At 37.1% G+C, this 22,986-nt stretch overlaps 1 protein-coding gene across 1 annotated transcript; it reads right to left on the bottom strand.

Annotated features, from left to right (window-relative positions):
* Positions 1 to 8,484: 8,484 nt before the first annotated feature.
* On the bottom strand, positions 8,485 to 22,472 carry LOC127239202 (uncharacterized protein At5g39865-like). The gene is made up of 3 exons (XM_051257236.1): positions 20,536 to 22,472; positions 19,570 to 19,657; positions 8,485 to 8,825 (listed from the first exon to the last, which is right to left on the bottom strand). The coding sequence occupies exon 1, from the start codon at positions 22,017 to 22,019 to the stop codon at positions 21,276 to 21,278; it is 744 nt and encodes a 247-aa protein (XP_051113193.1). The 5' UTR covers positions 22,020 to 22,472; the 3' UTR covers positions 8,485 to 8,825; positions 19,570 to 19,657; positions 20,536 to 21,275.
* Positions 22,473 to 22,986: the final 514 nt, after the last annotated feature.

The following is a 22,986-nucleotide window of genomic DNA, read 5'->3' as shown; positions in this document are numbered from 1 at the left end:
CAGGACTTATGGTTAGCGGTAGGAAAAGATAAACAATGGCTAAGTGTGTCAAAAAAGAATACATTAAGAACACGATGCTAGCACATGAAGAACAAATCGGCATAAACAATTAAATCCTTAGTTTATTCACTACCCAAACTTTAATAATATAATTAAATAGAAATACTTCATCAAGATGATGATTTTATTGTTTATTTATTTATTTGTTATTATTATTTTTATTATTATTATTATTTTTTATGGTTTTTGCCTTTATATGTATATATATGTGTATACCTACACTACCCAATTTCATTCATGTATACTATGATTCACTCGTACCCAAATTTCGTTTATAACCAGTACCGAAGAAATAAAGTGCATCACAACATGGATTTAAAGTAATTCTTTCCAACATAGGGTTCAAATCGGAGAAGGCTTAATCAAAAGAAGGGTATGAGGCTAAAGGACAGTTTATTATAAAAGGAAAAAATAGGCTAAGAAGACTCAAATGGGCTAACTAGGAGAATATATTGTGCTGGGTAATAAAAAAAATGCTTAATGGGGTTACCTAATGCCCTTATTATTTTCAAAACGCAAGACTCGATAGTTGCAAGTTCAACATGCATAATCACTCAAGTTATAGTTCATCTAATTGAGCACTATAAATCACACATGAAAGAAATTTCCAAAAGCTTGAATGTATGCAATTTATTCTCTAAGGGTGTGTTTGTTTGGGGGTTTGGATTTTGAGTTGGGATTTAAATAGTAAAAATTTTGAATTTGAATAGTTGTATGATGTGATATAAATAGGTATTGATGTGATGTTTTGAATGTAAAATTGATTTTTAGTATAATATAAAAAATGAAAAATAGGTGTTTGATTTGATATTTTCGGGGGGAAAATATTGGATGAACAATAGGATTTTGGTAAAATTCTTCAAACGAACAAACCCTAATATAACTTAGGAAACATAGGCTCAAATCTCACAGGGTTCAAACATCAACTTGACTCAACATATCACCAATCAAATGTCATTAGTCATGCTAGACAAACCTATCACACAAACCACCTTTGACTCACTTCATACTAATCTCAAAAATATGCAAAATGACAGCAAATCAGGCATAAAAAATAGCAAAAAAATAAAAAATTTTGCCCAAAAATTTGCATCCCCATACCTAAAGTATGAATTGTCCTCAATGTAAAGAAAAGAAAAATTAAAAGAGAAGGAAGAGAAGAAAAGAGTAATGCTTCCCTGGTTTGAAGAGCCGATTTCAATCGGTGCGAGGGATGAGTGACTAGATCATTAGCTTTAGCTCGGAAAGAGTTGCAGTCACTTCAGTGCGAAACGCGGCAATCTCAGCTCGAAGGGCTGAAAGTTCAGTTTGTTGGTGGGTGAACGCAGCTCGCAAGTGATCAAATTACGCTTGGAAGTCATGGGGGAAGGATGAGGGTGCATCAGGATCAAATGCAGGGAGGTCTGGAGATGGTTGAGATCCGTGGACCAATATGCCAGCGAAGAATCGAGTCCCATTGGAGTCTGTAACAAATTTCATTGCCTTGAGACAGGGAATATCCATTGGTGTCATCGAGCAAGCCTTGTGAAGAGAAAAAGAAGTAAGATACTCAATAGAAATATCATAAATAAGACCAAGGTTAAGGGCGAGGTGAGATCGCGGCAGAGGGGGAATTGCCGCCTGGGCAAGCAGAAGGCACGCCGGAGGGAGATCGTCGCTGGCTGACTCGGCAGCGTCTGGCGGACGACGGAGATCGTCTAGGGGTGAACCGGCGATTCTCTTATGGGCAGAGGGGGAATCGCGGTGAAAGACGGGAAGGAGGGGAGGGCGATGGGGAGAGAAACGAGAGAGAGAAAGAGAGAGAAAGGGAGAGAGATTATGATTTAGGAATTTTATTTATATATTTATTTTATTTTGGGGGTTTAGGGTTAAAATTGGGTTTAAAGAATGAATGGGACAATGTGACAAGTGGTCTTTGGTCATGATCATAACTAAAGACTACCTTTCATGCTGGAAATTGGATGGATTAAGGGGAATTAGGCAGTATTATACGTGTCATTTAGTCATGATCATGACTAAATGGCACGTTATGATCTTTTTTTTTTGGGAAAAGTGATCCCGCCTTCGCGAAGAACCAGCAATTATTTTCCAAAATACCTGCACCAAAACAAACAAAACCGTCAACAATATTATTAGAAATTAATTAAAATTAAAGAAAGCAATTAAATGGTTTGGTTGTCTCTCAAAAAGCGCTTTTCTATATCGTCTTTGAGCTAGACTTCGTCATGTCTTATTTCTCAACTTCGACATCAGCGAGAGACACCAAATCGACAGATTCAAGTGGGAATCCCTCGTAATATGACTTAAGACGATGTCCATTGACCACAAACTTTTACTCCGTCCTTAAAATTTGAATCTCCACTGCACCATAAGGAAAAACGTTTAGTAACGATAAAGGGCCCTATCCACCTAGAGCGCAATTTTCCAGGGAAAAGCTTAAGACGAGAATGATATAATAAGACTTTATATCCAATCTCAAAATTTTTTCTGGAGATGTGATGATCATGAAAGACTTCTGTCTTTTCCTTGTAGAGTATCGCATTCTCGTACGCCTCTTGTCGAATCTCCTCTAGCTCTTGAATTTGCATTTTTCGATGGACTCCGGCTTCTTGAAGATGCATATTGCACTTTTTCACTGTCCAAAATGCTTTGTGTTGAATTTCCACAGGTAAATGGCAAGGCTTTCCATACACCAATCGAAATGGTGACATCCCTATTGGTGTCATGTATGTTGTTCGATATGCCCACAGAGCATTTTCGAGTCTTGAGCTCCAATCTTTTCTGTTTGGTTGAATTGTTTTCTCCAAGATAGACTTGACTTCACGATTGGAGATTTATGTTTGTCCATTCGTTTGAGGATGATATGAAATTGACACCTTGTGAAGTACGCTATATTTTCGAAAAAGTGCAGCCATGGTTTTGTTGCAAAAGTGAGTTCCTCTGTCACTCACAATTGCCTTCGGCATACCAAATCGAGAGAAGATGTATGACTTAATGAATTCTGCAGCCACCTTAGAATGATTAGTTTGGGTGGCTTTTGCTTCCACGCATTTCGAAACATAATCAACGGCCAAAATAATATATAAGCATCCATATGAATTAGGAAAATGTCCCATAAAATCTATACCCAAAACATCAAATATTTGACAAACATCATAGGCGATTGAGGCATTTGATTATAGGAAGAAAGATTACCTATTCGTTGACATCTATCACAAGACTTACAGAACTCAAATGCGTCCTTGAAGAGAGTAGGCCAGTAAAGTCCACACTGTCTAACACCTTTCTAGCTTACTTTTTGGATCCAAAGTGTCCACCACATGCCATAGAGTGACAAATGGTCAAAATAGAATGAAATTCACCTTCATTATCGCACTTTCGAATGATTTGATCAGGGCATCGCTTCCAAAGGTAGGGGTCATCCCAAATGTAGTATTTTGCATCGCTCCGGAGCTTATCCCTTTTCTCCTTTGCCCAACCTGCAGGAAACTCGTTAGTGACTAAGTAATTAACAACATCAGCATACCAAGGGTGTGTAGTTGCAATAGAGAGAAGTTGTTCGTCAGGAAAAGACTCTCGAACAGGAACTGCACCTGACTCCACGGGTATACGACTCAAGTGATCAGCTACCAAATTTTCAGTTCCTTTCTTGTCGCAAATTTCTATGTCGAACTCTTGCAGAAGGAGAACACATCGAATTAATCGAGGTTTGGCCTCCTTTTTTGCCATCAAGTAGCGTAGAGTTGCATTATCAGAGTAAACAAACACTTTGGTGCCTAAAAGATAAGATCTAAATTTATCAAAAGCAAAAACAACAACAAACATCTCTTTCTCCGTGGTAGGATAATTAAATTGAGCATCATACAATGCTCGCAAAGCATAGTAGATGACATGAGAAGCTCTCCCAACTCGTTTCCCTAGAACGGCTCCCACTGTAGTATCGTTTGCATCACACATCAGCTCGAATGGCAAGTCCCAATTCGGAGATTGAATAATCGGTGGGGTTGTGAGGCGCTCCTTCAGTGCTCCAAATGCCTTATTGCAATCGTCATTGAACTTATATGCTACATCTTTCTGCAGGAGGTGAAACAATGGTGCTCCGATCTTTGAGAAGTCCTTGATGAAGCGTCGATTAAAACCTGCATGTCCTAAAAAACCGCATAGCTCTCGCACAGAAGTAGGGTAAGGTAAAGTAGTGATTAGCTCAACTTTAGATTTATCTACTTCTATACCCTCATGTGACACCTTATGGCCTAAAACAATTCCTTGCTGAACCATCAGTTGACATTTCTCCCAATTAAGCACAAGGTTAATTTCGATGCATCGTTTCAAGATTATAGTCAAATTGCCTAGACAATCATCAAAACTAGAGCCATATACGCTAAAGTCATCCATAAACACTTCAATGATTCGCTCGATATACTCAGAGAAAAAACTTACCATACATCTTTTGAATATAGCAGGAGCGTTACACAAACCAAAAGGCATCCTTCTGTAGGCGAAAACTCCAAATGGGCAGGTGAATGATGTTTTCTCATGTTCCTCGGGTGCTATCGCTATCTGAAAGTAACTTGAAAATCCATCTAAAAAGAAGTAATATGCACGACCAGCGAGTCTTTCAATCATTTGATCAATATGAGGGAGAGGAAAATGATCTTTTTTGTTACCGCATTGAGCTTACGGTAATCTATGCACTGGCGCCATCCAGTTTGCTTTTGAACAAGGAGCTTTTCTCTTTCTCGAGTCTCTTCCACCGTTACTCCAGCTTTCTTGGGAACTACTTGAACCAGGCTCACCCACCTACTATCGGATATAGGGTAGATGATATCAGCATCGAGGAGCTTTAATACTTCTTTCTTGACTACCTCAGTCATAATCGGGTTCAACTTTCTTTGAGCTTGTCTCACCAGTTTCGAATCCTCCTCGAGTGTTATCCTATGAGTACAGAACGAGGGATCAATACCTTTTATGTCAGCGATCATCCATCCAATGGCAGTCTTGTGATCTTTTAGAAACTTAATCAATTTCTCTTCTTGATCTGGTGTCAATTTTGCGGAGATGATCACGGGTAGAGTATTCTTCTCTCCCAAATGAGCGTAATTCAGAGTTTCAGGTAGAGGCTTCAATTCCAATTCAGGTGCATGCATCAAAGATGGTAATAAACACATATTAGATTCATGTAAGAATATTGGAGCCAATTCATACCTTGGTGACTCTCTGAGAGTTGAGTTAAGCTCCTTGAGAACTTCTCTTATTCTCTTGTCTACGGCCATCTCTCTCACATGTCTTCCTTCAGATGTTCCATCAACACGATCTTCAATTCATCGAAACCACTTAATTTAAATACGTCCTGCACCAAGGGATCAATGACATCAATTGCATATAATGATTCAGAATCAACAGGATGTTTCACAGTATCAAAAATACTGAAATGGACTTCTTCTCCATCAAATTTCAAAGTGAGGGTGCCCCTTCCGTACATCAATTTTTGTCCCTGCAGTGCACATGAAAGGTCTGCCTAGTAAGAGAGACGGTGGATTAAAGCAGTGTGCATCATGCATATTCAAATTATAAAAGTCGACACTAAAAATCAGGTCATTCACTTGAACTAGTATATCCTCTACCATACCATCAGGATAGACGTTAGTTCGATTAGCAAGCTGAATGATAATACCTGTTTCTTTTAAAGGTCCTATATTTAGAGAGTCATATAGTGATCGCGGCATAACATTAATACCGGTGCCTAAGTTTAACATAGCCTTAGCCACTTCTGTTTTTCCAATTTTGCAAGGGATAGAAAACATACCTGGATCACCTATTTTAGGTGCTACTTTTCTTTTAAGAACAGCATAGACGTTCTCACCCGCTGTAATATGCTCGTCCCCTCAAAATATTTCCTTTGTTAGTACACAGTTCTTTCAAAAACTTCGCGTACTCGGGGATTTGGTTGATAGCCTCCAAGAGCGGGATATTAAGTTACACCTTCTTGAATACTTCCATCATCGCTTTTCATTTGTTTGCCTTTTGTGGTTTTTTCAACCTGTTAGAAAAAAGAGCTGATTTAGCTTCAGTAGGAGGAACAGAGTTAGGAGGTACCTTTTCGTGAAGTTCAGCCTTTTTTTCAATCCCTATTTCAATTTGATCTTTATTATGTTCCTTTGAGATAGGAGGTGGACCTTCCAACTCCTTTCCGCTACGAAGGGTTATAGCACTGATGTTCTTCAGGTTTTTCTCTGCTTGCGCAGGCCACTTTTCTCTTTCACGTAGCTGTTTTACCTCTTCTGATACTTGGCTAATCTGACTTTGTAGCTTATCGACAGTTGACTTCATCTCTTGCTGGCATTGCAGGGTAATGGTAGCCATAGACTTCACCAAGTCTTCCAAAGACAGACTAGAGTTACTCGTGGGTGCTTGGAGGGACTGTTTCTCAAAAGGACGAGGTTGTTGTATCTGGTGTGTGGCTCCAAATGGTTGAGGACCATGACTCTGCTGTGCATTTCCATAGCATAGGTTCGGATGATCTCTCCAGCCTGAGTTGTAGGTTTTGGAGTATGGATTGTACGCTGGAGGTCTATTCATACCATAGTTTGCAGCGTTCACATCCACTGCACATTCTTCTTGGAGGGTCAGACATGCATCTATAGGGTGTCCTGCACTCGTGCATATTCCACACGCATTGACCTGGACACTCGGGTTGGATTTTTCCACGAACATCTTGCAAACAAAACTCGTCAACTCAGAAAGTTGTTGCTACATCGATTGGATGGCATGGTCGCTGTTGTTTCCGCTCGTCTATCCAACATCCCTTGAACCAAATTGCTGTGTGTTTTCAGCCATCCTCGCAATAAGATTCCAAGCTTGTGCCGGCGTCTTATTTACTAAAGCTCCACCACTTGCAACATCGATGATGTTCTTGTCTATCAATGACAGACTATCGTAAAAGTATTGAATCAATAATTGAAGGGGAATTTGATGTTTGGACATTTAATGATAAGCTTATTAAATCGCTCTCAATATTCATGGAGCGTTTCACCTGATTGTTGCTTGATGCCACATATTTCCTTCCACAGAATCGCAGCTCTGAAAGCTGGAAAGTACTTCTCCAAAAATTTCTTTTTCATGTTGTTCCACGTGTCGATGCTTCCAGGTGGGAGATAGTAGAGTCAACATCTTTGAGTGAGAATATGAAGGCTCTGAGTTTGATCTGTTTGTCAGTAACACCTAGTGGTTTCATGTTGGAGCACACCACGTCGAACTCTTGCAAGTGTTTGTGAGATTCTTCACCTGCAAGTCCATGAAAAGAAGGCAATAAATGAATTAGCAATAGTGTTATTGAGTGTTGGAAAATTAATGCATAAGGGTTGCTGCGCCAAGTTGGGAGCAGTCAACTCCCTTAGAGTGCGAGGATCCTCAGCCATGACAGTCTCTTGATCACTTTCAGAGTCGCTAGAGCTAAAGATTTTGAGGTGATTTAAAGATTTTGCTAGCTTCGCAACCTGAGCAGTTTTTTGTTGCTTGACTTCCTTCCGCAGCTTTCGCTCAACCTTCTCGATCTCAAGATTAAATATCAGTTCACATGTACGAGAAGGACAGGGCATACACAGGAGGATAAATTAAAATAATACAAAAGAATAAAACAAAGCGTCAATCCCCGGCAACGGCGCCAAAAATTGACCTGTCGCGCGGTCAATCAAATAATTCACATATTTTGTGATCATAATTTAATGTAATACAGGGGAAGGGATCGTCTCCACAGGGATTGTGTGATTTACTCTTTCGCGTTTTAATGCAGTAAATAAAATGGGGGAATTTTCTTTTATTATATAATGAAGAAAAAATAACAAAACAATTAAATCGACGGGAAACTAGCTATCAAGGGGATGTCTGGCTCAAGGGATGATACAGTTATGGCACTTGTGTTTTATCATTAATTCAATAAAGTTAATTCTTATTAAAGTATCAATAAATTCGTTATAGTTATCAACAAGCTCTGACAACCAATTTTTCCTTACAGTGTAGGTAATTAAGGTACGACCGTTAACTACCCCTAATTAAGCAAATAAACCTAGGTGCGTCCATAAGAAATATTGTCTAATCGCATTCTAATCTAAAAAAACCCAATTCAAAACAATTACTACATAAGAAGAGCAATTAGATTTGATTGTCTAACCCTCGGGAAGGAACTATTCAACCCGATTGTCACCTATTCAAGTGCGAATACAATTACGGATATCCTACCTAAATTGACTTTAGATTATCATACTAAGGCAAATATCGGTACCAAAATATTCAATCAATCTAACAATCACAAACGTTATTCTCAAAATTAGACAAATATTGATAATCAAAAAGAACTTTTATAAAGAAAATTAAGAATCTCCAAAACAAGAGAACCAAAACATTATCATCCCTCAAACCAGAAAAATAACTACTACATAATCAAATAACAAAGAACAATAGAGAACAATAAAGTCATAGTTGGAGGGGAAATATTCTCTGTCGATTTGCTTATGCACGATCTTTGAGTCAGTCAGTCTCCTGCTCCTATGCGTATATGCTCTGGCCTTTCTCCCCCTTCTAAAACGTGTGATCCTCCATTTTTATTTAATTTTTGCCCTAATTATTTTGTAACTGGCTTTTGGGCCTTTAATTAAATTCCCATGTCAGAAGGGTATAGTTAGTCATGGCCATGACTAATTAGGTTGTGCAAATCTGAATTTTTCTTTACTTTTTCTGCCAATTACGCCAAATTTTATATTTGTCCTCTGCACACAGCAAATAAATAATACGCATATAAATTAGGTAGAATCCAATCAAAATCAATTAAATATCGCATATAATATAAACATAAAAAACGCATGTGATTTCTAACTATCATTCAACTATTAATAATTAATAAAAGACTAAAATCTAGGCTTTGAAGGCAAGCCCAATCCCGTCCCCGCTTTCTATAGATGAGTAAGGGTCTTGCCCTTTTTCATTCTCGGGTGTTTGCTCTGGCTCTCTATCAATTCCATCCTCTTCCGAAACAACTTTGTCCTCAAGGTTGAAATCTGTAAATTGACTCTGAAAGTCAGCCTTGTCCATCCACGCCGCATCGTCGGCAAAATGTCCTATCCATTTCACCAAGAGTTGGTCGTTGCTCGTTGTGGCCGCGTCTCATGAACGCCAGACTGAAAGGTCGTCGGGGCATTTTTCAACCAACAAGGCATTACGAGGAACTCATAGTGTCCGCAGTGAGTTCAAAATGACATTTTTTGAATGTCAGAAGTGACCACCCGAATCTGGTGGTAGCCAAAGCGTAGGTCAATCTTGGAGAACACGACCGCTCCTGCCAACTCATCTTGTCTGGCACGGTAGCTTTATTGATCTCTCGGAAATCTACGCAAAACCGTCAACTACCATATCCTTCTTAACCAAAAGAACTAGACTCGAGAATGGGCTGGAGCTCGGGCGGATGATATCTGCCTGCAACATGTCATCTATTAACCGCTCGATCTCATCCTTTTGGGCATGGTTGTACCGGTAAGGTCGGATAGAGAGTGGAGTGGCCTTTGGGGTCAACTCTATCTGATGATCCGTCGGACGACAAAGGGGTAGCTCTTTCGGCTCCGCGAAGACCTCTGTGTTCTAGTCGAGAATGTCATCCAACTCTTTCGCAGATGCGCTAGACAATTTTCCCAGCTTACCCTCAAGTAATATTGCCCAAAATTCAACCGCTATAGTCTTGATCAAGGTGCGCAGGCTAACCAAATTCCGACACATCGATGGATCCCCTATCTGTCCCATGCAAAATTCATAGTTAAGGCCTCCCAATTGGTGTGGATCTCACCCAATTTGGCGAGCCATGCGACTTCAAGAATGATATCAACGCCCCCTATGGCAAACACGTAGCAACCAGGTCAGATATTGCAGCCTGGTAATGAAATCGGGAGTTGCCTACAAACATCCTCAGATTACTGCCTATGGCCATCACCCAATTGCACACCGAACCTACTTGTTTGATCCAGACAGAGCCGTAGTAAAAAAAAACTAGCGAAGAAGATATGAAATTATGGCTTGCGCCACTCTTGATCAAAACGGTGACGATGCATCCCTCAACTACCCCGCGTAGGAGCATCATCCGGGGACTGAAATTCCAGCCATAAAGTAAACCCGAATATCAGCCACCACCTCGTTCGTATTTTGTTGGCTCTAGGGGGGCGAAAGTTTGGTGTATGTAAATTTTTAAATTCAAAATCCGATAAGGAATTATAGAAAACCTTGTTCTCATTTGTTATTGGATGAGAAATGTTTATAAATCATTTGGATGAATTGAGTATTTTAAGTTATATTCGATAAGAAAAATATAAATACAGTTGGGAATGATAAGTACATAAATAAATAAAATATTATTTAGAGGGTGAAATATAACAATCTTATGGGTTAGAATGTTTAAGAATTATAAAGAAAAAAATAATATAATTACAACCGATAAGGAAATTATTTGAAAATTCAGACTTTGTTTAGGTAGAAATTTTGAAAACTTAAAATTTTATATATTTAATGTGATATTTTTTAAAAATAAATATTATTAATGAATAATGTCAAATTTTTCAACCAACTTATTTAAACATAGCATTAGATATTTTGAATAAATAACCATCGTTACTATTGTTTATAAATAAATAATTATTTAATCAAAATCTCTTAAATTACTCTACTCACCATTATTCATTTTGTTAAATAGAAATTACTAATATTTATTTTGCAATGCAGCGAAGAAAGCTACACCTAACCGTATTAAATGAGATGTTTTGCAATTAATTGTTAGTTTTTAACTAATAGTTTATTCGATTAGTTGTTAGTTATTAGATGATTTAATTAACTGATTTGACTAGTTGAACGCATTAGTTGGTTGTGCTAAAGTGTTTGCTAAAATAGCAGTTTTGTATAAACTGATTATACATAAAATAACAATTAAAAAAAATTTATTTTTTTAAAAAATAAGGAATTTTAGTTGAATTTTTTCAGTAGATATGCTTTTTTAGAATTTTATTATTAATTATTGAAAATTAGAAATATTTTATTAAAATTTTTATTTTTAATTTTTAAATATTTTGTAAAAAATTAATGTAATTTTATTGAAATATATATATTTCATTCAAAATAGTATAAATATAAAAATAAAATATTATTATTATATATATTTTTATTAGATTAGTTTTTAATTAATAAAAATTTTATGTGATAAAAAATATATAAATGAATTAATAATATTAATATTTTTATTTTAAAAAATTTGAAAACTTCTATAAATAAAATATTTGATATATACAAAAATAATTATTTTAAATTTATAAAAATAAATTTATAAGTTATTAGAAGGAAATATTTAATAAATAGTGTAATAAAAAGTATTAACATATATAAAAGAATTAATTAATTTTGAGGGTAAATAAAAAATAAAATATATTAAAATAAAAAAAAAACTAATATGAAATGTTTGGATAAATAGTGTTTTCAAAATTAACTTTTTTGGACTCAATTAGGTAATTGAAAAAACTAATTTATCAACATCAAATAGTTGATTCACTGGTCAAACAATTAAAAATTATTCAACAAGTAGAAGTTGTTTGTCAAACACCCTCTAATTCTTCATTAGTATATGTAAACAAAAAATTGTGTTATTTTTAATAAACACAAAATTTGTACAAATTATATTCAATTTGGATTTAAAGCGGGTCTTATTCTCTAAATGGGTCCTTTGATTCTCTTTCCGGGTCGATTTGTTTTCTAACTTGGTTTTCAATGGCTTCTTTGATCGGAAGAGATTTGATCTTCGGTTTGACTTTGCTGGACTTTGGAGAGCTTTGGTCTCCGTGTGGGCGATTTGATCGTCGGCTTTGGATTTGATGTCCTCTTTGGACGATCCGAGACTTTAATCTTTGATTTGGATTTTCCGCCTTTTGGAGAGCTTTGATCTCCGTGTAGGCAATTTGATCATTAGCTTTGGATTTGATGTCTTCTTTAGACGATCCGTGGCTTTGATCTTTGATTTGGCTTTACCATCTCTTGGAGGGCTTTAGTCTCCGTGTAGGTGATTCGATCATCGACTTTGGATTTGATGTCTTCTTTAGACAATTCGAGGCTTTGATCTTTGCTTTGTCATTGCCGCCTTTTGGAGGGCTTTGGTTTCCATGCGGACGATTTGATCCTCAGCTTTGGATTTGATGTCTTCTTTGGACGATCTGTGGCTTTGATATTTGGTTTGTCTTTTCCGCCTTTTGGAGAGCTTCGGTTTTCGTATGGGCGATTTAATCGTCGACTTTGGATTTGATGTTTTCTTTGGACGATCTACGGCTTTGATCTTTGGCTTGTCTTTTCCGCCTTTTGAAGAGCTTCGGTCTCCGTGTGGATGACTTAACCGTCGGCTTTGGATTTGGTGTCTTCTTTGAACAATCCGCGGCTTTGATCTTTGATGAGGTAGATTTGGTGCTCCATAACGCTTTTGGTGGAATGTCCCTTTGACTTTTGGATCAAAAAGGGTCTGGTTGATGCTTTGGTGAAGAACGCGATGAACACCTCGAAGCTTTAAGATGAACTTTGGATGTTCTTCCTTGGCTTTTATGGATTCTTCAATGGCTTTTGGAGCTTTAATCCTTGAAGATGTGGATTTGGTGCTCCATAACACTTTTGGCGGCGTGTCCCTTTGATTTTTGGATGGAAGAGGGCCTGGTTGATGCTTTAGTGAAGTACGCGATGAACACCTTGAAGCTTTTGGATGAACTTTGGATGCTCTTCCTCGAAGAGGGCCGATTTGATGCTTTGGTGAATAACGCGATGAACACCTCGAAGCTTTGGGATAAACTTTGGAGACCTTCCCTTAGCTTTGACGAATTTCTCAACGGCTTTGAGAGCTTTGATCCTCCTTCGGCTTGGGCATACGACGAAGAACGTTAACTCCATCGATTTGTCAACCAATATTAGATCATTTGTCCAAGTCAGTGACTTTCGACGAAGAACGCTTCGAATGACACGAAGAACATGAAGAACAATACAGAGAGAGTCTAGAGACTTACCCCTTTGTTGAATCCTCGATGTAACTTCGGTGTGTCAAATGAACTGACCATGGCTCCTATTTATAAGGAAGGGGTGGCCTCAACTTCCTTTTTTAATGGTGCCACGTGGCGCGTCCTGATTAGCCAACAAGAAGATTTTATAATTTTTCATTTTCCATCAGATGTTTTTTATTCTTGAAAGATTTGATTGCACGTCTTCCTTTCTCACCAAAATCTTTATGTCATTGTCTTTTTCGGAAGATATTAATTTATATACTTCCTATATTGACAAAATTAATTTATTTTGCTGCCAAATTTATTATGGCTATTTATGCACGTAATATTTCTACAATATCTTTCATTTTAAGCAGATTTTTGCATTAATGGTTGATATTTATTGTACAAAAATTAACATATGTGCATAATTAAATACCATATATTTATTTTATTAAAATTTTATTTCTTCCAAAATACATGCTATTTAATTCAATTTAGGCATTTAATATTTAATGCCTATAAAATGCCCCCTCGAGACTTGTGTAAGCCGACGCAAAGCTTTTAAGGCGTGAATGAGTCTCAAAACATAAGTCAATTTTTTTTTTACTGAAACCTTTTTTTTGCCTTTTTTTCCATTATTTTATGGTTTTTTTTTGGACATATAATTTTTTTTTTAAGCCCGATTTTTTTTAGAGCTTTTTTTTTCTTTTTTTTTGACATAATTGACTGTATTGGGAGTTATATTCCAAGTTGCCTACGTATCGGGTGAAGGAATCAAGTATAACATAGTTCAAAACAAATTGAATTTGTTTGTTTTTGTTATAGAATTTATTCTCGTATTAAGGAGTCTTGTAGAAAGTTTAACCTCGTTTCTAGGAAATTGGTGAAAGTTTATCCTCGTTTCTAGGAGGTTGTAGAAAGTTTATCCTCGTTTTTAGGAGATTGCAGAAAGTTTATCCTCGTTTCTAGGAGGTTGAAGAAAGTTTATCCTCGTTTCCAGGAGATTTTAGAAAGTTTATCCTCATTTCTAGGAAATTGCAGAAAGTTTATCCTTATTTTTAGGATATTAGAGAAAGTTTTTCCTTGTTTTTAGGATATTAGAGAAAGTTTATCCTCGTTTCCAAGAGATTAGAGAAAGTTTATCCTCGTTTCTAGGAGGCTGTAGAAAGTTTACCCTCGTTTATAGGAGTGGGTAGAAAGTTTATCCTCGTTTCTAGGAGTGTTATGAAAAGTTTATCCTCGTTCTCAGGAGATTCCAGAAAGTTTATCCTCGTTTCTAGGAGGTTGCAGAAAGTTTATCCTCGTTTCCAGGAGTATTTTAGATATGATTGCCCCCACTATTTGATGTGTTATATTTCTCGTCATCTGAGAAATCTTCAGTAGGCGGTCCAAACATTCCACTAGACATTATGCTCAATTCCATATCATGAGCGCGAGTGACGAGTTCTTCAAAAATATGGGGTCGGATCCCTTGTAGGATGTATTTCAAGTCCCATTGCATTCCTTGAATGCACATTTCTATGTCGGAAGCCTCGGACAGACGGTCTTTGCAGTTGAGGCTTAGACTTCTCCAGCGGTTGATGTAGTCAATTACTGGCTCATTTTTCCATTGGCGGTTGTTGGTGAGTTCGGTCATGCTGACGGTTCTCTGTGTGTTGTAGAACCGATTGAAGAACTCGTACTTTAGTTGTTCCCAATTGTTGATGGAACCAGCCTCTAAGTCGATGTACCAGTCGAAGGTGTTGTCCTTTAGTGACCGCACAAATTGTTTGACTAAGAGGTCTCCATATGTTCCAGCATCGTTGCATATCTCGACAAAGTGCACTATATATTGCTTTGGGTTGCCTTTGCCGTCAAATTGTTGAAACGTTGGTGGTTGATAGCCCGTTGGCATTTTAAGGGCGTCAATCCTTGCAGTGTAAAGCTTAGCGTAAGTGTATGTCGGCCTTGAACTCCCTTCAAATTCTCTTTTGATTGCCCCTTTGATGTATTTGTCAAGTTAGGATATATGCATGAAGAAGTTGGATGATCCTTGAAATGAATTTGATTCTGTCACCTTTTCTTTGTCATGACGTTGCTTCACAGATGTTGCCACTTTATTTTGGGCCGCTGGGGAAAATGGTTGTTTTTTGATAGCATGACTGGACTCTTCAAGCTTGTCTAGCTTTGTGAGAAGTTTTTCGATGAGGGCATCTTGTTTTTGCATGTGTTGAGACATCCCTTCAACGATTTTGGCCAATGCTGCAAATTGGTCTTCTATATTTGAAGCATTGATAGTCATCACCATAGCAGAGCTTGATGTGGTTGAATGACTTGAAATTTGTCGATGAGTAGGTGGCATGAAAGTGTCTTTGAAGCATTGAACTTTTTTGTAGAGCAGACTTTGATCCGCGGTCTTTGGGTCATCAATATTTGAAGCGTTGGTAGTCATCACCGAAATAAAGCTTGATGCGGTTGAATGACTTGCAGTTTGTTGAGGAGTGAACGATGCGGGAGTTTTCTTGAAGTTATCATCTTTTTATAGAATGGACGTTGCTCTGTGATTTTTGGAGGAGTGTCTTCAAAGAACGACAATGCTCTTTTGGTCATACTTTTTGTTGTCATTCCAGCATTTGTTGAAGCGCTTGAGTTTTTTGATGCGGTGGATACAACGACTCCTTTGGCGGCGGCAGCTCGGACAGCAGCTTTCGACGCAACGTTGGACATCTTGATCTTATAGAAAGCCATTGGTTGTTGAGAGTTCGTCGGAAAGAGAGATAAAAGGTAGAGAGGTCCCACTAGGCGTGCCAAAAATTTGTAGACAAAAAATTGTGTAATTTTTAATAACACAAAATTTGTACAAATTATATTTAATTTGGATTTAAAGCGGGTCATATTCTCTAAATAGGTCCTTTGATTCTCTTTCCGGGTCGATTTGTTTTCCAACTTGGTTTTCGATGGCTTCTTTGATCCGAAGAGATTTGATCTTTGGTTTGACTTTGCTGGACTTTGGAGAGCTTTGGTCTCCATGCGGGCGATTTGATCGTCGGTTTTGGATTTGATATCCTCTTTGGGCGATCCGAGGCTTTGATCTTTGATTTGGATTTGCCGTCTTTTGGAGAGCTTTGATCTCCGTGTAGGCAATTTGATCATTAGCTTTGGATTTGATGTCTTCTTTAGACGATCCGCGGCTTTAATCTTTGATTTGGCTTTGCCGTCTTTTGGAGGGCTTTAGTCTCCGTGTAGGCGATTCGATCATCGGCTTTAGATTTGATATTTTCTTTAGACGATCCGAGGCTTTGATCTTTGTTTTGTCATTGCCGCCTTTTGGAGGGCTTTGGTCTCCATGCGGGCGATTTGATCCTCAATTTTGGATTTGATGTCTTCTTTGGACGATCTGTGGCTTTGATCTTTGGTTTGTCTTTTCCGCCTTTTGAAGAGCTTCGGTCTTCGTATGGGCGATTTGATCGTCGGCTTTGGATTTAATGTTTTCTTTAGACGATCTACGGCTTTGATCTTTGGCTTGCCTTTTCCGCCTTTTGGAGAGCTTCGGTCTCCGTGTGGACGATTTGACCGTCGACGTTCAATTTGGGGTCTTCTTTGGACGATCCGCAGCTTTGATCTTTGAGGAGGTAGATTTGGTGCTCCATAACACTTTTAATGGCATGTCTCTTTGACTTTTGGATCAAAGAGGGCCTGGTTGATGCTTTGGTGAAGAACGCGATGAACACCTCAAAGCTTTGAGATGAACTTTGGATGTTCTTCCTTGGCTTTGATGGATTCTTCAACGGCTTTTGGAGCTTTAATCCTTGAAGATGTGGATTTGGTGCTCCATAACACTTTTGGCGGCGTGTCCCTTTGACTTTTGGATCGAAGAAGGTCTGGTTGATGCTTTAGTGAAGAACGCGATGAACACCTTGAAGCTTTGGGATGAACTTTGGATGCTCTTCCTTGGCTTTGATGGATTCTTCAACGGCTTTTGGAATTTTGATCCTTGAAGAGGTGGATTTGGTGCTCTATAATACTTTTGGTGGTGTGTCCCTTTGACTTTTAGATCGAAGAGGACCGATTTGATGCTTTGGTGAATAACGCGATGAACACCTCAAAGCTTTGGGATGAACTTTGAAGACCTTCCTTTGGCTCTGACGAATTCCTCAACGGCTTTGAAAGCTTTGATCATTCCTCCGGCTTGGGCATACAATGAAGAACGTTAACTTCATCGATTCATCAACCAATATTGGATCATTTGTCCAAATCAGTGACTTTCGACGAAGAACGCTTCGAAGGACACGAAGAACATAAAGAACAATACAAAGGGAGTCTAGAGACTTACCCCTTTGCTTGAATCCTCGATGTAACTTCGGTGTGTCAAATGAACTTATCATGGCTCTTATTTATAGGGGAAGGGTGGCCTCGACTTCCTTTTTTAATGGTGCCACGTGGCGCGTCCTGATTGGCCAACAAGATGATTTTATAATCTTTCCTTTTCCATCCGATGTTGTTTTCCATTTCCGAAGGATTTGATTGCAAGTCTTCCTTTCTCGCCAAGATCTTTATATTATTGTCTTTTTCAGAAGATATTAATATATATTTCCTTTATTGACAAAATTAATTTATTTTGATTCCAAATTTATTATGTCTCTATTTATGCACGCAATATTTGTACGATATCTTCCATTTTAAGCAGATTTTTGCATTAATGGTTGATATTTTTTGTACAAAAATTAACATATGTGCATAATTAAATATCATATATTTATTTTATTGGAACTTTATTTTCTTCCAAAATACATATATTTAATTTAATTTAGGCATTTAATTTTTAATATCTATAGTATATAAAATGGATTAAATTTGTGCAAATATGGTTTATATCCATTTTTCTTGTAATTTTTTATATGGAATTGGTTAAATCCGATAAAATTATCACTCATTGGAGTTGGCATGAAAAAATATTATTTTAGTCTCGTAACATAATTCATTTATCATTTAGTTTTATAACCGGAGACTATCTTAAAATAATTCAGTAAGTGAAAAATTTTCGGATATTTAGTCATTCGGCACCGAAGATGTGCATGGCACTCACATCGCACGCCGGAGGACACGTGTCCGCCAGGTAGGCGCCACCTGACGGACATGTGGATAATTATTTTATTATTTTATAATTTAAATGTATCAAGTTAAAATAGAAAATCGATTATCCACATGTTAAAAACATAAAAAATAATTATTCACGTGTCCGTCAAGTGGCGCTTACTTGGCGGACATGTGTCCTCTGGCGTGCCGGCGGGTGCCACGCAGGCTTTTCCGATACCGGAGGACTAAATGTGTAAAAAAATTTCACATACGGTACTATTTTAAGACAACCTCAGTTATGGAACTCAAAAAATAATTTACCTTGAAAAAACAAGTATAAAAAGTAGTTTAGGTAATACTGGAAAATGCACGTCCGAATCCACACAAACCGTCTAAGTAATATGTAACAGAGTTATGAACTACAAGTGAAAAATTAAAAATTAAAAAAAAAAAAAAATGTACTATTAACACATGGTAAGTTCATAGTAATAGCATCACATAGTCAATATAATGAATGCAAATGCATCAAAGAATAAATGACATGATGAGTTTGTTGATCAGTTTGGTTCTTAAAACCTATTTTGAGGATATCAATCCACAAATCATCCACCACAACCAATCACCAATTTTACAAGGATATGACACACCAACAAACATCCAACACTACTACTTTCTCCTATATTTAACAAGCTATTAGATCATATCTGTGGTTTCTTCTTGAGATCGATTTTTGGCTAGTCTGGAAGTTGTAAGACATCTTCAAACCATGAAGTTTGAGACTACAAAATTTTAGAGTGTTTGAATATTTTGTCTTACTATAATTTTCTGTCTAACTTGTCTCACACACAATCTATATAGACAAGGGTTGGTTTTAACGATTTGATTGATCCTACTCCTGTCCATTTATGTTCTATTGATATATGAAATTTACACATAATGAAAAACAATACCGATATATACACAAACAAAGAACCTATTAGAGGAATATACAAAAAAAAAAAAAAAAATAGTTCTTAACTATAGCAGCAAAATCAAGTCGTGCAATTTGCACAACTTTATGCTAGGCAGGATTTTTGCTTCTTTATTTTTCAGTGTATTGTAACTGCATGTGCAGTAACTATTGATCACAATATTGTGGATATAGCCGGTAAATCGAAATCCCACATATGCTTGAAAAAGAATATTATAACCTAATACTTTGAACAAAGATTAACTAAATTCTTTTACACTAATACGGATATTTTTTAGACATTTTATCGAACATGCTAAGTGCATAAGACATTACCTCACTACAATTTACATAATGCGTTCCAAATGGGAGATAGGGAAAAAGAATGAAAAATGCATCACGGTTGAGATTTGGTGTCCATTCACAACACACAATATATTTACAAGAAGTCAAGAGAAACCTTCTAACCTTTGGGCGTAACAAACGGGGAGAGATGTATCTTCGTGTTCACCGGAATTTGGGCGAGCGCCGGTTGCAATTTCGCATACACCGGATCCTAGGTAAGTGGATTCCGCTTTCAATTTCCCGCGAAATTAACAACCCATTTGTGAGGAGTTAAGAAAAGCAATGCAGTTTTTTTAAAATTAGGAATCGATCCTAAATGATTTCGTAAAATTGGGGATTTATATCCCATGTCCGTTTTTAATTTAAAAAATTAAATTAAAATAAATAATATTTCCTCAGTTATTTAAATTAAATTAAAATAATTAAAATAAATAATATTTAATAAAATATATGCAATAGGATAATAAAATTTTATATGATATAAATAAATAAGTTCAAAATTTAGTTAAATTAAGTTATATTTGTTAATTATGTTTAAGATTAATAAATTAAGATCATCTTTGATGAGACGGACAAAAAGAAAAAAAAAAGGATGGAGAGAGTAAAATATAATAGTTATATATTTTATACAATATTTTTAAATTTTTAAAATTTATTAAAATAATTAAAATTGATAAAAAAAAAGTTTAATTACATAAATTTTATTTTATATTTCTTAAATTTTTAAAATTTTAAAACAAAATAATTTTTAAATTCTTTGATTTTAAAATAATAAAAATAAATATTATATAATATAAATGGTATAAAGCGATGAAGGGATGAACATAGAGTAGAGAAAAATAATAGATTTAGTGATTGGAGACATCCCATGCCAATTATGCCTATGGCCCTGGGTTGGAGATGGCTAAGTGATTGTAGTTTCTCCAACAATCAGAAGAATACAAACAATAAGATGAACGGCTGTTGTGCCACAAACAACATATATATATATATATATATAGCCATAGCAGCAGCAACAGATTGTATTTCAACAACAAACAGAACAGGCTGAAGCACTATATAAAACACAAACACAAAGTATATATGTACCTGAGGATCTCAAACTCAACAACAAATCTTCCATCAAGTTTTCTCACTCAACAAAAGTAGTCTTCTTCCAGTTTGTCCCTTGGATGGATAGATAGATAGACAGATAGATGATAATCTTTTAACGTTCAAATCAACAATGGATTGGGATATGTTGCCATCCTCCAACTTCACTCAACTACAAAAAGTATCAGTCCTTCCATGGTTCCAACATCCACCCAATCCATCCATCTTCTTCTTTCATCTTCCATCCAATTCCATTTTCAGATCTTAACCCAGTCCCACATCACATCATCTTACTTGTTTCAATCTCAGAAACTTGGAAACAAACATTTGTTAGTATACACAAAACAAATACAAGAACCTCAACATTTCAAGATCAAAGATGATGCTCCTGCATCATCCAAACTCCTCTTTTTCTTATTAACTTTGCTACTACCAGAATGAAGAAGAATACATACAAAAAAAACCCTATATAAATCTCAACACAAACACAAAACTAAGCCGACTATCCCCAAGAACATAGAGAGGCAGGCAAAAAGAAAAAGGCAAAACAAAAGCATAAAAACAATAATATTCTCTCACACTCTAAAAACACTAAAAGCCTCCATCGGTGCCTTTTGCATTCCACACTAAAATTTTCTCAGCAACAAACTAAAATTTTGTTTTGTTTTGTTCAGGGCGTGTCAAAAAGGAAGATTAGTTCAGTTTAGTTTAGTTCAGTTCTTGTGAATGAAATTGGCTCAGAGAGGCGGCGCCGAGGCAGAGGATGAGGAACAAGAAGGGCACCTGATGAGACCATTCTCATTGCACAAGGTACAACTGTTGAACCCTGCTTTCTCGCTGTAGCACTTGTGGCTTCCGCTGCACTCCACGCAGAGAAGGAATCTGTACCCACCGCATGCCTCGCACGTGCCGGGCTCCGCCACCGGTAGCCCTTCCACATACTTCTTCAATTCGCCGCTCTCGTGGAGCCGCCGGACGTCCTCCACCCCACCGATGTATCTGCCGCCGATGAAGACCCTAGGGAGCGTCAATTTGGACCGCTTTGACAGCCCCAGGATCCTCTGCAGCTCGTCGATGAACCCCGAATCCATCGACAGATCCCGCTCGTCGATCGGCACGCGGAAAGCCGACAGGATTGACCGTACGGTCTTGCAATCCTCGAATGTACGGCGGACGATCCGCAGGCTCGTGAAGTACAACACCACGAGCTTCTCCGCGCCGGGGATACGGATGTCCGGGTCGGGCTCGGGCTCGGGCTCTGCCTCTGGCTCCTCCGCCACATTTTCCGGAAATGTGGATTTGGAAAGGGTGCGCAGAAAGGACTTGACGCTGCGGGTGCGGTGACAAATGGCCGGCTGCTTCTTCGGCGATCCGCCGCCGTCGTCGATGAGACTGTGGACGTCCTTGAAGGATGTGCAGCCAAATTTTGGGGGATAAGCGTTGTGGATCCGAACCCCTGATTTGGTTCGTCGAAGCCACATGGATTTCTTCTTCCCTTCCCAGAATCAATTAGCAGCAACCGCAGTCAATTTGGTAGCTAATTATCAAAATCTTTGTCAGAAATACGAACAAGAGAGGAGCACCAGACAAATCGAAGAATGTAGCGCACTTAAAAAGTTGGGTGCGGTGCAGCGACGGTTGGAATTTGGTTGGTGGGCGGGCGCAACCAGAGAATCGTCGTCTCGTCCCGGCTGGTTTTTCTAACGGGAGGAGATCTCATCAATATGTGTGTGTTCCAAAGGGTTGGGAATGGACGAGAACGACCATAAATCGAAGCAAGGGTTGTGTGCTGGGTTTGGGGGCGGGCGAGAATGGCGACAGATGCACAGAGAGGGCTTAACAAGAAAGAAAGAGTTTAATAGAATGTTGTTATCTTTTTCAGAAACGAGAAGATTTAGGGTTCGATCCCTTTGCTCATCCGTTCAATCAATGTTGGATGATCCGCATCCATTACTAGACCATACAGACTACAGAGCTGATTAAAGGCCAAAAATCGCAAATTTTATTCTCTAAAATTTCTTGAAATTTTTTAACTTTTGAATACTTTTAAAAAATTTTAGATTATCTCCGACCTATAAAATCTATTTTTATACCGTTATAATTTCAAATATACAGTTGTTACAGTATTTTTATTTTAATTGTGATTTTATTATTTTCAAATATTCAATTTTTTTTATTATTTTAAATAATTTTTTATATTTATAATTTATAATAATTTTTTTTAAACATAGAAAAATAAAAAATAAGAAAAAATTAAAAGTTAAAATTAAAAAAAATAAAAGCAACGGCCAATTTTGGTGTTGCGCACCAAAAAATAGTGAAAGTTTAAATTTTTTATTTAAGTTTTAAATAATCAAAATTTTTAATCTAAATAATTGCATAATATGATATAAATAAATATTATATTTTGCATGTAAATTTGATTTTTAATATAATATAAAAATAAAA

Source organism: Andrographis paniculata, unplaced genomic scaffold, assembly GCF_009805555.1.
Source record: "Andrographis paniculata isolate CXL003 unplaced genomic scaffold, ASM980555v1 Contig77END, whole genome shotgun sequence".
In the NCBI taxonomy this organism is placed as follows: Eukaryota; Viridiplantae; Streptophyta; class Magnoliopsida; order Lamiales; family Acanthaceae; genus Andrographis; species Andrographis paniculata.
Note: the sequence above shows the minus strand (reverse complement) of the source record. Positions and strands in the feature narration are given on the sequence as shown.

Coding starts and splice junctions, on each gene's coding strand:
- LOC127239202 (XM_051257236.1), bottom strand. CDS start 22,019: ATGTGGCTTCGACGAACCAAATCAGGGGTTCGGATCCACAACGCTTAT.